Here is a 15,425-nt window from a genome sequence, read left to right as displayed (position 1 = left end):
GGCGCGGGGGGCTCCGTTTTCCCTCCGCGCCGGTGGCTGCGGCGAGGCAGAGCCGCCGCCGAGCTGTTTGTTGCCTAATCGAGTCCGGCGTGACACAACAGAAAACTTGCTCGAGAGAGGGAGTTTCCTGCCCCGCGTCGGTCCCCCTCGCAGCAACAGCGTTTGAGGCGCTGGAAGCCAGCAGAGGGTGGCTCGGGAGTGATGTGGGATGTCAGAAAGCTTAAGGTCAACCAGCGTGCACAGAGGTTGTGAACTGTAATTGCTCCTAATGCTGTTTAAGATTAACCTCAATGGTTATAGGGGTTTATTGCATCAGCACCGGAGGAAAGGGAATTCGTGTGAAGACATAAAACCAAGAGGCTCAGTCAGCCATCTACAGCTCAGCAAAAGAGAGAAGACTTATAGTAGTCGTTTTTAATATTAGTATTAGACAACAATATGCTGAAGTAATAGAGCTACGGACTTCACAGCTGGGGACCGCATCCTGAAATTAAAATATTGGCAAACGAGATGTAAAAGTTCAATGTAGGTGGAAGACAAAAGAACAAACAAAAAGTAGGGGGAGGACAACTCTCTTTAAAATTGTTTGAACCTACCAGAATTTGGAGGGAGACATTAAGAGAAAAGCTGTTAGCTGTAAAAATATAAGGCAAGGAAGCATTAACTCACGGTGGGAGTGAGCCGTGCCTTTACGGTCCAGGTCTGTGACATGTTCAGCGTCTTCAGCTCCCAAGGATCGCGGGGGCGGTCGGGACAGCCTGGAGCCCGGGGCCACGCACTCCCCTGTCTGACAAAGCAAAGAGCAATAGTATCAGAGAGGCCCCAGTGTGGTCACACTGTAAGGCTAGTTATTCTTATTCCTGGTATTTCCCCAACTGTTTTAGGTTCTTTACAAACCCAGAGAAAATGAGACACTGCTTTTGGTAGCTTATAGACAGAGATAACATTTGGACAAAAACTGGGAGAAAGGAAGGGATAGCAAACTGTTGCATTTTTTTAATAAGAAATTCTAATTTTTATTCTTGTAAAACTTTTCTAAAAGCAGAACTCTTCCTCAGAAACAGGAAAACATCTACCTTACTGCTAAGGAAAGGAAATCTCTTTAGCCTACTGGGTAGCTTTGACATAAGGCTGAGTATTTTTATTATTTATGCCATGGTGAGTCCTACGGCTCTCAGTGCTAGAGGGGAACCTTACTGTGCTAGACACTGTCCACAAGCCCTGCTGCAAAGAGCCCCGAGCAGTGAACCGGCAGCATGTAGCCCCATGAAATGGGACTTGGCTGATGGCAGAAATCCTCAGATGAACCTCAGCCCCCCAGTAGGCCCTCCCTTCCCAAAGTCTGAGTCAATAGCGATGCCTTTCAGGATGTCGGGAAGGTCAGCAAGCTGCTCAGGCAGGAGAGCAGCAAGTTTCTATAGCCAAGGACACTTCCATCTCTGTGCTTCCCCTGCCGGTGGGCACCCTCCCACTCCCCCCCCCCCTTTTTTTTTAAACCCAGGAGAGACCAATTAGAGTAACTGAGAATAGTATAGTATAGTATAGTACTTATTGGTGCCCTTAGCACTAATAGAAATCCAGTGTGAACACAATTTTCTCAAGCACTTGGCTAAAATATGAACATGGTTTCCTCTGGTGAGGAATATATGAATAAAGGAATAAACCACCAATGCTGGAAAACTGTTAGCCCAACTGATTATTTTTAGGCTGTTATTGTTAATTTAAGACTCCTGATTTGAGTCCATTAAACAGAATTAACTTTGTCAAATGAAACCATCACTAGCAGCCAAAGAGACTGACGGCGAACATAGCCGAGGTTTCTTTAGCTACTAGCAATGAGGGGTTCAGCACTGTCTGGAAATAGCCTGTTTAAATGTGTTGAATGGTTGAGTGTTGGTAAATGGTAGACAATGTTGGGAGGAGTTTAGCTGGAAATTATAGGGATGTTTCTGACTTGTTGGAAAAGAGTAACTGCTTGCTTTCTGAGATTATAGGATTAAAGCGTATCAGTACTTTAAATGTGACTCATGAGCAGGGGCTTTCTGAAGAGAATTACATAAATTTCCCAAGGCCTCTCTGAATAACAAATTGTTCCAGATAATTTCCCCATCTTTAATAACTAAAGGTGAAATCCTGGCCCCACTGAGGTCGACAGAAAAACTCCTTTTGACTTCAGTGGGTTCAGGATTTTGCCCCCAGAATGTGGGAAACCTTCAGCTGTTCTGTGGTCGCTGAGGCTGAAAGCGAGGGGACCCGTGCAGCCGCACAGTGCCGTTCTTTACCAACAGGCAATTCGCTGCACTCAGGCTTTTATATTTACCTCACTTAGCAATGAACCAGATTCAACTCTGACTTGCACCAGGGTGGATTTACAGAATGCTTTTAGATAGCTCTGAGCAAAATCCATCTTTCTGTCAAGGCACATGACCCCCAAACATTTCTTGCTGTGTTTCAGAGGTAGCGCACAGGGAATTGTATCATGCTGGGCTGACCGTGCAGAAATTTAGCTTAACCCACATTGCTACCCTGAGGCAACTACTTGCTTACCTGCATTAAGTTAATTATGATTGACTTTGCTGTAATTATTACAATTTTAATCAAGAGTAGATAGCACATACTGTAATTACCCCAACAGCTATTAAAAAAAACAAAGAAAAAAAAAAACCAGAAACCTGCAGCACAATGAAGAAAAGGAAAAACAGTATGGTAAAGTCCAAATGAAGACAAGTTGCTTTATGAGTAAGGGGAGTGATATAATCGGATTTCCTATGGCTTTGCAGCTTTTGTCCCTCGGCCCAGCCCCCTTAGGACACCCCTTCTGGGCAAGGGACAGCGTGTGCCGGCAGGACTGGCTGGGCTGGCTGCCTGGGGCGCCCGTGCCGTTGGGTGGCTCACTGCTGCTCAGCTCTGCCTGCCTCTCCCTCAGCTGGGTCATCGTTTTTCACAAAATGTGTAGGGGACCTCTCTCCGTCTTCCAAATTTGGTTGTCCTTGCCCAGCTGGCTGAAAAATAAATGAGGATGACTAAAAAGAGGAGACCGGAGAGCACTGTCGGCCAGGTTCATTTCCTTAGCAAAATTGCTGGAAATAAGGGAGATGTTTCTCCATGGGTGTCCATTAGCATAACTCCCCTGAAGTCTCTTCAGTTACACTGTTTTATATCAGCAGGAGATCTGACCAAAATGTTTAAGAATTTAAAACCCTTGTGGAGGGCACTTGAGGACAGTTTCAGATTTTACAAGAGCAAAGGAATGAAACAAATGACTTCACATTCTTTATGACTTCTTCCCCCCAACTCAGCCTATGCTTTGAAACCCCATCTTCATGTTTGTGTCAGCTCCCTCTTTAGGAGTTTATAACCAGATCTTAACAATCTTGTGCAAAAATGAGCAGGATAATTTTTTTGGCAGGTTCTGCTCGCACTCAGAAAACTTCAGCTTCGAGTAGAGCTGCTCTAGTTTTACCTAACGATAGCTGAGGTCATACTCTGCTCTGTCCATTTCATGCTGGAATTTGATGGTTTAGCTCTGAGGATGGAGAGACTCTTAACCTAATGCTGTGTTTTAAATAATAGTAATATTTGCCACACATTACCAGTGTAAAGCTTTACAGCATGTATATATAAACACTTTTTCCATCTTAAGTTTCAGAAAGATCTGGAAATTGTGTGATATGCTAATATTATTAAATACCAAATTGAAGTTAACCTAAGGCAGAAGTTTTTGCTAGTGATAAATTCTTAGCTGCTTGACTCCAGTGAGAGATGGGGATATGTAGGGAATGTGGGTTGAAACAATGCAAGAAATATAGTCCTATTTCACAGTTTAAAATATGCCTCTAGCAGATGGTTTTTGCCTTTCTAAAGTTGTTGAAAGACTATTATTATCTTTTTTTTTACCTTTCAGCAAAATGATGGTCCAACACTCTGGCCAGGTATCTGCATTAGAAGTCAGCGCCTCCGCAATTGTTCCCACTTTGTCCCCTGCAGGGTCACTGGGGTTCGATGATTTCACAAATTTAACCCCACTGGTGAAAGAGGAACTGAGATTCGCCATTCAGAATAAGCGWCAGTCCCACAGAATGTCTTCTGCACTGGACACGGTGACAATTTCTGAAAGGCCAATTGAAACATCAATCATGAAAACAGAGGTATGATTCTTTAAATTGCCTGTCAATGTGACTGATTAAATCTCTGATAAAATTTCACCATAAGACCAATAATTATATCAAATATAGACAACCTGCTCCACCATCTAAACATGTTAGTATGTTCAATCCTTCAAAGCCTGTTGCTTGACTTTTTCTGTAGGTGCTTTTGGAAAGCCCTATGGTATTTCTCATTTCAGTTAAGGGCTATAGTTGAATATTTTATTTTTAATTATGAACTGAAGGACAATGCTTTACAGTGATTAGAGCAAGCACTAACCTGGTTTCTCTGCCTGCTTGTGGCTGAACTTGGAGTAAGTCACTACAGTTCTACTTCAGTGCGGACAGTCCAGTAGGCCCCATGTGGGCTGTACTGAGCTAGATGCTGCTGTGCTTTGTCCGCGCTAGTTTTTTACTTTAATAGTCTCAGTGAAAAAACGTCTCTTATAAAGTGAGGGAATCGACTAAGTTAGGGATGTGTCTGTACGTTGGTTTAAATCAATTACTGCTGTTGCTCTTATCTTGAAACTCCTGAGGGAAAAAAATAAAACTTAGAGTGTCATCATATATCCCCTTACCTGTCACAGAATCACAGAATGGTTGAGGTTGGAAGGGACCTCTGGAGATCATCTAGTCCAACTTGCACTGCCTTTAGCTCCCTGCCTCATCCTGGCTTTCATCTTCCACTCTGCTCCCTGTGTTCCTTGCTCCTTTTCCTCCTTGCAAAACTCGGAAGAGATGGAGGTGTAGAAAGTACCCTGGCCAGTGTGGGAGAGACACTTGGCAATTTTTCTGAGTACCATTGATTTAAAATGAGCCATCACATGGATTGCATCCATTCAAAGTCCAGTCTGTTTTTTTATTGACAATTTTAATGGAGTTACTACCATTTTACTGTATTGCAAGCAAGGTCAGAACCATGTCCTTATGTAACTCATGATGTGAGTGCTAACAACACTACCTGCATTGTTTCTAAAAATGCAGAAGTTATCAAAATACAGATGGAGTATTTACTGTATCTTACTGATTGTGTGTGTCTGTTTTTACTGGCTAGTTTACTCCTGAAGAGGATGAAAGAAAAAAACGGAGAAGGGAAAGGAACAAAATCGCTGCTGCGAAGTGCCGAAACAAAAAGAAGGAAAAAACAGAATGTTTGCAGAAAGTAAGTCACTAGCTTTAATTTTTCTTGCTCTTTTATCCTGCCATGATCTGAATAGATAGTACAGTAGTACTGTCATAGCAGGAAATGCAGGAGGATGTTACCAAAATCTCTGCAAAACCTTCACAATCTTAGCTGTATTAACAAAAAAAAAAGTGAACATACTATATATTAAATCAGACCTGATTAAAACTGGAAGAAAGTGAAAGCATGGCAGGAGTGGAAAGAGATTACTGTTTCAGTGACCAATCTTTTCTATGGGAATAACATTAATTTGAATGTGTAAATTGAACAACAACAACAACAACAAAAAAGAATCAAAATCCCATTTCCCAAGCCTACAGACACCCACAAGTAATCTCCAACTTTCTTATGAAATGGGTGCTGTAGCAGCTTAGCTGTGAGATTCCATCCTAAAACCTCAGTAGTGGCTTCACCTGGTCTGCCATGAGGTGAAACTAGATTACAGCAGCATCAGGCCTGTCTTTATTCCTGTATCCAGGGGTAGGGAAAAAAGTTGTGTTCTTACTTTGTTAGCTTAACATGGGTTTACAGATATGTGACATGACATTCCAGGGAGTTAACAGGAGGCATACATAATTTTGGGTCAATTTTGACCCCAAAAGTTCAGAGTAACTCTGCAAAAGATAGCAAGATTACTCTGCATGCATACCATTGTAAATGAGATCTGGATTTGGTTTTGCAACTTCTGTTACGCCTCTAAAGGACAAAGAAGGCAACTGTGAATCTGTTTTTCAGACTACAATAAACTGGGGGATGCATAGTTTCACCATTACAGGACTCTAAGAACCTTGTAATTGCTTCCTCAGCCAGCCATATGTTTTCTCACTGATAAAAGACTGCAACTATTAGGTAAACATTACAATCAGCTACTTAAAACACTCAGTCTAACAGTTGTGTCTGTACTTTCTGACTAGGAATCAGAAAAGCTGGAAACTATCAATGCAGAATTAAAAGCCCAGATTGAAGAGCTAAAGAATGAGAAGCAGCATTTGATATACATGCTAAATCTTCACAGGCCCACTTGTATAGTCCGGGCACAAAATGGAAGGACACCTGAAGATGAAAGGAATCTCTTTATTCAACAGATCAAAGAAGGAACATTACAAGGTTAAGTGATATGGCAAACATGGAAATATTTATAGTATATTTTTAACAGCTACCAGAATCCATGGAGGATCTGACTTAACATGTAGGATTCTATTAGTCAAGAGCCTTTAGGAAGGGCAGATTGCTTTCTTAAGCAGAAAGAATCATTTTGGCTTGACAACAATTCTTCCCCTTGGATGATCTGGTCTCAATCAAATCGAAGCGTCTTCTGCCTCAAATATAGGTTTTGCACCTGTCATACTTGCTGTTCCTAGGAGCTACAGACAACAGCTTCAGAAGTTTTAGCTCTCTGCTAGTATACAGTATCTGCACTCACGACATTTGTGCTAGAACACTATGACTTGCAATGATGCATGTGGTACAGACAGCTGTGCTGGATGGACGCTACCTTTCCTTATTGCTGGTGGGGAAAGCAGACTGAGAGTGGTTTTTTTCAGGTTTTGAAGTTTCCAGGAAGATGCTTTCTGGCAGAATGTACTGATATGTAATACTGCATTCTAACCAAACACGTATGTGTATACACACACACACACACACACACACACACACAAAGCCTTTAGTTCCAACTAAGCTTTGTAATTTTTTTTTCACAACACTTGTGTGGGTTTTTTCTGTGACTCATCTCAGAGACTGAATTTGAAAAGTCTGGTAGGTGTGACAAAGAAGTGTTTCTTGCAGAACATCCATGTAGCTAAGTTTGTGCTTTATGAGCTGGAACCCCACCTACTGTCCTTTGGGGACTATAATTTTTCTTTGAGTTGCTGGAGAGCATTTTGTACCACCACTTGGTGACTGGGTGAATTGGACCCTCTGGAGAGAGGAAACTAACTATGAAGGTATTTTGATAAAGGTTTTGCCTGAGTAAAGAACTGCAGGACTGAATCCCAGGCTTGTGAATCATGCAAAAAAAAAGAAAAAAAAAGGCATTTTAACCTAGGATCTGATCCTGCAAGCCTTAATTCGTGCTTCTAAGCCTCACTCAGAGAAGAGGTTCTATGGACTTCAGTAGGTCTGGTTATACAGATAGCTCTTATAAGGGCATGAAAAAGCTTTGTCCATCCTTGTCAGGATTATTTCCTATTGCCTGATGATTCAGAGGGGAAAAATATGATTGCAGTTATTTTATTTTACATTTGAGTGGTGACTACAGTCAATCAGAAGTGTTACTTAGAATCTGAAGAAGGCAGGAGTTTTGATGTAGTGAATAATTGTTTTTATTTTTTATTAAATACAAACCTTAGTTGTTTCTGAACTGGTAGAAGAGCTGCTGGACAAAACAGTTGAAGCTATGAGTGTTTAAATTCTGATGTTTCTGTGAAATTCTCAGATTGTTTAATCCTATAAAATATATCCTTACAATTTTCTGTAAAAGAAAATATCCTTATTTATCACTAATATCCTAATGAGTAAAATTAATAAATACTGCAAGCAAGATAAAACTGAAAACACAAGTGTTGTGCTGTTTTTTTGCTTTTATCTCTTGGTGTTTAATATTATATATTCCTAAACTTCAACAGCTGTATTTGAGACACCACTATTTAAAACCCTTATCCTTCCTCTTTTCCTTGGATGAGGTGCTGAGTATCTTGAGTGATTGGATGCAGAGATTATACCTTCCAAAATTTCGTATCTTGATCAGTGGTGTCTAACTGCTCAATGTCACAATTTAAGTGAAGCAGACAATAAGAATGGAGCTTACAGTACATAATATTTTACACCAGTTATGCAGTGTTGAAATTGTATTTTTATTCTAAAGGCTAAACTTAAAGATACCTCAGCCATAAGCTTCTTACTTTGCAAGTCCCGGTTGAGTATATCAGATATCATACCTGATCCTTATATGATCTTTATATTCTGCAACAGAACTTCTTAGTACATTTTCCTAAGATCTGGATATATTGTAATGTCCTACAAACTATATCATGTTTGAAAGATATGTACTTCATGTGTTTGAAAAATGAATGTATTAAAAAGACAACATATTAGGTCTGATTCTGTCCTGAGGATCCACTTTCTTTCTGTATGTTGGAAGCAGCTTCCGTTGACTTCAATGAGAGTTTTACTAATGTCCTGTAGGCTGAGTTTGGAGCCTCTGCTGCAACTTCACTGGCTTAGAGGGAGTGACATGGGGAATCAATGGGGCCAGTTGTTTGTCAGACAACGGATGTATGTGAAGCGTGTTACAATAGCCTCGCCCAACGAACATTCATTGGCATTTGACTTCTGTCATAGGGAAGTACAAAACCGAGGCATCATCACGATATCATACTCCTTGGCTTTGCCCTTTGTGTATCAAATGCCAAGAGACAAAAGAGTTTGTCTCCTACGCTGTTGTAAAGTGTTACCGCAGAGACTAGAGTATAATTGCGGATTTCGTGTCTCTCCTTTAGGGAGTTTGTATGGTTGCTCTTAACCATATCACTGCTGACGCAGGCGTCATGCTTTTGTTGCTCAATGTTATTTACTTAGCATGCCAAATGTTAATATGGTACCACTACTATTGTCAGAAGATAATTATTTTTATTTCTTTAAATGTGCAGCCATAGCTGCTTTTTACTGTGTGTATGTGTGTGTGCATGCGTGCGCCTGCACGCTAGTTTAGAAACAATGGTACTGAAGTTAATTTGACTATGCCCAAGAAAAGAGCGTTTAAAAAGCTAGAAAGGAGCAATATGTTGCATGAGTTTTCTAAAACTATACTTTATTCAGGAGAACCTTTAAAATGCATTAAAAGCAATTTGTTTTCTATTCTCAAGTTTGTTTTGATACTTTAATAAAAATAATTAATATATATTTACTCATGTGTCATTTAATTCATTCTAAGTTTCAAGGTCCAGGTTCATTTTCTTAGAACAGCACTATGATATTAAAAAACAAACCCATTTAATAGTTTTTCAACAATAAGCTTCTTATAAAGTGAAACTGGTACTGTTCACTGATCCTCAGGGTATAAACAGAGTTTTGTTATTGCAAGGTTGATCATGAATACCAGGCTAATTTCTCATTTGTGGCTCAGAGGTTAGATTAGGGCACTGGAAGTCGTAAATCCTACCCTTGCAACCAGCCAGCTGATAGTTATTTCAGCTTTCTGATTACCTGGGGTAATACTTTTGAGGGCTGCTGTAAAGTTTTAATGTTTATAGATTGCTTTCAGTGGTCAGATGGAAGGTACTAAAGAAGTATAGCATGATTAGGAGCTTTGTTTTGGGCGCGTGTATGTGGGGGGGGAAGCATGAGGAATGATGAACAAAATGTACTATCCTGCTTTTCCAAAACTAAGTATCTACACCCAGACAGAAGTCCCTGTGTTTTGACAGCCAGCGGCGTGGACCAAAAATTTTGGCTCGAATACTTTGCACACAGTCATAACTTGTAATACAGAGGTCAGATAGAAGGCCAGGAGCTCCAGGGACCAGGAAATTCATTGCAGTATTGCAAAATGTAGTTAAAAATACCAGTTGGAAGGAAGACCTAGGTTACTATGAGCCTGGCAATGCTGAGAGTTCTTTTTTCCTGTCAACAAATCCATTTACAGATGTGCAATCTCCAAATGTGTATTCACCCTTTCATATATTCTCCTATACCTGCTATCAAATTTTAGCTTTGAATACTTAATTCGCTTTTAATTTGGTAAATTTATAAATCATCTGCCTGCCTTCTAAGTTGTCTTCTGGTTGTCAACACAAGCTTGTCTTAAAAACCTTATCAACAGAATTAGGGCTATGAATTCCTGAATTGATATTTTATAATATTGCCTTTAAATGGTGTAATCTGAAACCATCTAATTGTGCATGTAGCTGGTCTATATGTCATATTCCTAATAGCATCATTAGTACTGCTTGAATTAAAGATGACCTTGCATCTTCTCTGTGGGTCACACTAAATATGTGTGTGTACAGGCCCATGCAGATCTTAATGCATGCTGGGCTTTAGGCTGCATGTTCTTTAACGAGCATCTACTTTTGTCTAGTTCTTCTCTTGATGTAAGTTAATAAATAGCGATATTGAAGGTAGGTAAAGCCAATGATTTACACTAGGCTAGAAACATTTAATGAAACTGAAAGGTAACACATTTAAATTGATAGTAATGCTTCTACCTGGGCTGATCTAGAATTTAAAGTTATTGCCTAAGGGGTTGGCATTAAAATCGCTATGATTATTAGTTTTGTAAGAGAAACAGAGTAATGAAAAATGATTTATGGGTAATGAAGATAAACAGTACAGTTGTTAGTAACAAAAGAGTTTAGAAAATGAAATCTACTTCATCTTAAAAAAGTCTGACTCCTGAGTGGCAATTGTATCTCACATCCATTTTTTATTTTTTTATATTCTACATCCCATGAAGCGGTCTCCTGGACTAGGTACCATCAAGTCTCATTCAGTTTGCCCATTCCCATGTTTCTGTGTTTGCGCAGTGCCCCCAACTGGAGACCCTGAGAAGCACATGATAAAGGTGTTGCTCCTAAATGTTAACCTACACAGAAATACTTAATAGCATTCTTCATCAGCTTATAATGACAGCAATATCATACTTTTGTTTAAACAATAGACATCATTCCTTTTTAAAGTGTAGCTAAGATAAAGAGTGACAATATTAAAAAAAATCTTCGTACTCGAAGCTCAGCTCCCTAGTGGACACACTGAGTCAGAACTGCTGACTTTAGTGATAAAAATAGTTATTTACTAATTTTCAGTCCTATTAGATCTTCAAAGCCAGCACAGTCAAAGGAGAATACACTGGATTCTATTCTTGATGCAGCATCAGTTCTGACTGCGTATCTTTATTATTGCCAACAATGATGCATGAACCAAAAAAAACCTACTGATTTTCAGACCCCAAGCTCTCAGTCAGAAAATTGATTAGACCCGTGAAATGAATAAATGGAAAATGGAAACAAACTGAGAGCTGAAGTTGCGATCCTTTTTTTTCTGCTTTTGAGAATTTAACAACTTTATTATATATCTAAATATTTGTATATATATGTATTTAACAACTTTTGCAGACTGTGCCAAAATAATTGGTGCACCACCATATCCACTTAGACATTGGGTATGTCTRCACAGCAAATAGTAGTGTAGCATAGCAATACTTTTATACAAACTAGTTCAGTACCAGGAACACCCTAGTGATTACAGCAAGAAGCTCAGCATGTGCCAACTGATGCCCCTGAGCAGGTGAGCTCTGCATGTTGCTGGCATCTGAGGTAGCTCATTTGTAGGCAGCTCAAGTGTCATTCAGCTCTCAGGTTAGTGCACCTTCTGGACCTGCCTGTCAAGTAGCTGCCTGGATTCCCAACAAATGGCTCTGCCACTTCAGACCAAAGGTCCATCCAGCCCTGTTTGCTTTGTACAACAGTGATCATAAGCAGATATCCACGGAAGAATAAAAACAGACCAAGCAGACATGACACTTTTGCTGGGTGCTCTCCCACATTCTGACTATTTTCAGCTCAGGAGTCACATTAATGCAACATGATTCTTCTAGTTAGTAACTTTGAGTAGCTTTTTCTCTCAAGTATTTGACTAGTTTCTCATCTACAGTAGCTTTTGGTGGTAAGTTCCATTGGCCTATTGCCACTTACAAGAAAAAAAGCTCCTTTTGTTTGTTTTGAACCTRTCACCTTAGCTTCACTTACAGTCCTTCTTCTTGAATTGGAAGAAGCAATACTTATCCATCCTCTCCATGCCATGCATAATTTTGTACCCCTCCACACTGTTTCTTCTTCAGGAAGAAAAGAGTCCCAGCCTGCTCAGTCTTTTTTTCATCCGGCAACCATTTCACATCTTTGACCATCCCTGTTATCCAGCTTTTCTGGGAAAGGACTGTATCTTTTCGAGTTCTAATATGTGCTTTAAGACAAGAGGACCAGAACTCCTCACAGTATTCAAGGTGTAGTCAAACCATGGATTAATACAGCGTAGTCATGTACGCTGACGCATGTAATGATGTACATTATTCCTTTCCTAGTAATTCAAGATTTGGTTTGCTTTTTTGACCACTGCCAACAGCACTGAGTTGATGATGCAATAAAACAATCTATCAAACCCTAAAATCTCACTCCTGAATAGTGATGGTAAACTCAGAGCCCAACATTTCATATATGAAGTTAGGATCAATTTTCCCCACATGCATCACCTTATACTTACTCCATTGAATTTTGTCTACCATTTTAATTTCCAGACAGTAAATCTCATAAAGTCTTTCTGCAAATCTTCTCAGACTGCCCTTATCCGTACTCCTTACTATCCTGAATAATTCCGTACCATTATCAATTTTCTCACTATACTGCTCACCCCTTTACCAGCTCATTTGTGAAAATGTTGAACAGTATAGGTCCCAGCACAGATTCCTGTGGAACTGCACTGGATGTTCTCCCTCTGCTAAGAGAACTCATTATTTACTCCTACCCTCTGTTTCCTATCTTTTAATCAAGACTTGATGCATGCATATGCATTTTCTCCTATCCCATGGCTACTTAGTTTCCATATAAACCTTTGGTGAGGGAATTTATTGAAAGCCTGTTAGAATTCTTCATAGACTACATCTGCTAGATCACCCTGATCCACCTGTCTGTCCACCCTTTCAAAGATCTCCACATGGGTCTGTAAGCCTGAATTCCATTTCCTGAAAAACATGTTGAGTTTCTCCAAGTAGACTGTATTTATCCAGGTACCTACTGATTCATAGTTCCTTTATCTTAATTCCCATTTCTTTGCCTGATACAGATGTCAGACTGACAGGCCTACAGTTCCTTGGATCATCCTCCTTTTGTAAAGGTCAGTGACACATTTGCCACACTTCAGTCTACAGATACCAAGGAAGATTAAGTGAGAATGAGTTGCATGCTGTTTTTAGTAATTCAGTAATTTTTCTCTGTTTTCTTTGAATTCTTGGGTGAAAACCTGATTGGTTAGTGTTGATTTTTCTCTAAAACTTCACCCACAGTCACTTCAGTTTCAGACTGATCCTCTGCTGGCTCCCTTCACTGAAGAGCTGGGATTCCTCTCTTTGGACCCTGATCATCCTTTGGCACTAGATTGTCTAACAGACTAATTATTACAAATATATTTGAAGGATGATTTAGCATTTATTTCAATTTCTTTAGCCACTCTATTCCCTGGAACTGCTTCTGACAGGCTGCTTCTGCCCTAAGCCCTATCTCTAGTATGTCTCCTATAACAGGGCCTTCGTCATCCTCAGAACACATTCGGAACTTTTAGAGCCTCTGTAGGCCACTCCAACCTCTCATCTGGTATTAAGGAGCCATAACGCAGGTAAAAATCTTATTGCTGGATTTCAGTCCCTGCCCTGCTGTGTGACGGAATCACACAAACCACCCAATACCTCTATTTTTCCATCTGAAAGACAGGGATAATAACTGGTACCTCCCTTTCTAAAGCACTTTAACATCATCAAAGGAAAAGTGATTTTTTTTTCTCAACCAGAAAATTGTGCAGTGTAAAAAAAAAAAAACACTAAAAATATCCTCCTTTTGAGAGCTTATCTCAATTAAAAAGTTATAGCACTGCCACTCTACCTTTCATACCAAGAAAAATAAAATCCCTTGCTTTTGAAGACTGAATCATTAAGGATCTTTACAAGATTTGTTCCAAATTGCAATGAGTTACTGCAAAGCTTTTGAAGAGAGAGGTAAATTTTTATTGCCACATTATTACCATTTACATTAAATTCTTCCAAAACCCCTGTATGAAATGGGACTCCACTCCAACCCAGACCCATGAATACATTTATTTCGTTCTGGTTTTCTTTCTATTTTTGATTTTTTGTATTCTTTGCCTTTGAGAGCAATGTTGACACTATGGAGATAAACAATTCATGAGTCAAATATATTTTAAAGAGAACAATTCCTCTAAAGAAAATAAATATAACCATAAATTACCCAGCTTACAGTGGAGTTACAGGCTAGTTCAGAGTGAAAGAGGACAAGTCAGCATTTGGCAAATTTGTAGTTATGCCCTCTGCATATGACAGGTTTTGCAAAAGAAAGATCTTACAGGTAGTTAAAAAACTCACAAGAATAACATGCTCCCAAAAATGAATAATAAAGGAGAAAACAAAATCTAAATTCTATTAGATAACATTCAGAAACACTCACACAATCCAAACTAAGAAACCCGATTAGAATGGAGACCCTGATCCTGCAATTGTCTGACTGCAAAGGATCTATTTTATGTGCAAAATTTACCCACAAGTAGAACCAGAATATCCCCGTCAAGACTTTTCCTGGACAGCCAGAAGACACGTTCTGTTGGTACAGCATGTGTATGCTTCACTTGATGCTTTTATCCAATACCTACTGCAGTCCAAGTTCTCAGGCCATTGACAATTGCTCGGTCAAGAGCTGAGAGCAGAACAAAAGAAAATAGTGGAGAAAAACTGAGCATACAATAGCCCCTGTGCTGAATGGAGCACAGCTATCTTTCATTGGCTAAAGCACAGATCCTTCCTCTCCCTGGCTTGGGTAAGCAGAGTGCTCTGATGCTGGAACAGCAAGAACTTCCCTTCTTGTTTATATTTACTATAACCATCAAAACCGAACCACTCAGGGCTTGTAAATCGTAGTAATTCGTAATTGTGTAAATTCCTGTGGTTTTATCAAGCATTCTCAAAGCCCCAGAGCCAAGATGTATGGGATGGAGTGAGAACCTCATTCCTCAGGATCATAGGGAAAGCCCTAGATACATTACTTCTGTATATTAAAAAGTTCAGAAACCAGGAAAAAACAAAAGAAATTCAAAATACATTAGGGTGTTAACATTTCATGTTTAGAAACAAATGTTCTGGAGTTTTCAGTTTGTTTGCTTGATTTTGGGGGGGGAATTTTTTTAAACAGGATTTTTTAATGTCTGGGTTTGGTCACACCACATTCCTTTGCTGACAGCGAAACCGTCCTCAGACCAAGGAAAGGGCGAGTAGAAAAAGTTATCAGTGCTGACTCTCAAGGGTTATGAATTTTAGTTTCAAATAA

The 15,425-nt window shown here is 39.6% G+C and overlaps 1 protein-coding gene across 2 annotated transcripts in view; it reads left to right on the top strand.

The window, feature by feature from the left end:
* The window catches only part of ATF3 (activating transcription factor 3), a 28,420-nt gene extending 19,194 nt beyond the window's left edge, over positions 1–9,226 (top strand). For both annotated transcript variants that reach the window (XM_026072358.1, XM_026072360.1), the window contains 4 exons: positions 3,905–4,148; positions 5,200–5,307; positions 6,243–6,435; positions 6,659–9,226. In XM_026072358.1, coding sequence (XP_025928143.1) covers positions 3,909–4,148; positions 5,200–5,307; positions 6,243–6,435; positions 6,659–6,720 — 603 coding nt within the window. In that variant the 5' untranslated portion in view covers positions 3,905–3,908 and the 3' untranslated portion in view covers positions 6,721–9,226. The remainder of the gene's footprint in view (positions 1–3,904; positions 4,149–5,199; positions 5,308–6,242; positions 6,436–6,658) is intronic.
* Positions 9,227–15,425: the final 6,199 nt, after the last annotated feature.

Source organism: Apteryx rowi, unplaced genomic scaffold, assembly GCF_003343035.1.
Source record: "Apteryx rowi isolate R43461 unplaced genomic scaffold, aptRow1 scaffold_34, whole genome shotgun sequence".
In the NCBI taxonomy this organism is placed as follows: Eukaryota; Metazoa; Chordata; class Aves; order Apterygiformes; family Apterygidae; genus Apteryx; species Apteryx rowi.
Note: the sequence above shows the minus strand (reverse complement) of the source record. Positions and strands in the feature narration are given on the sequence as shown.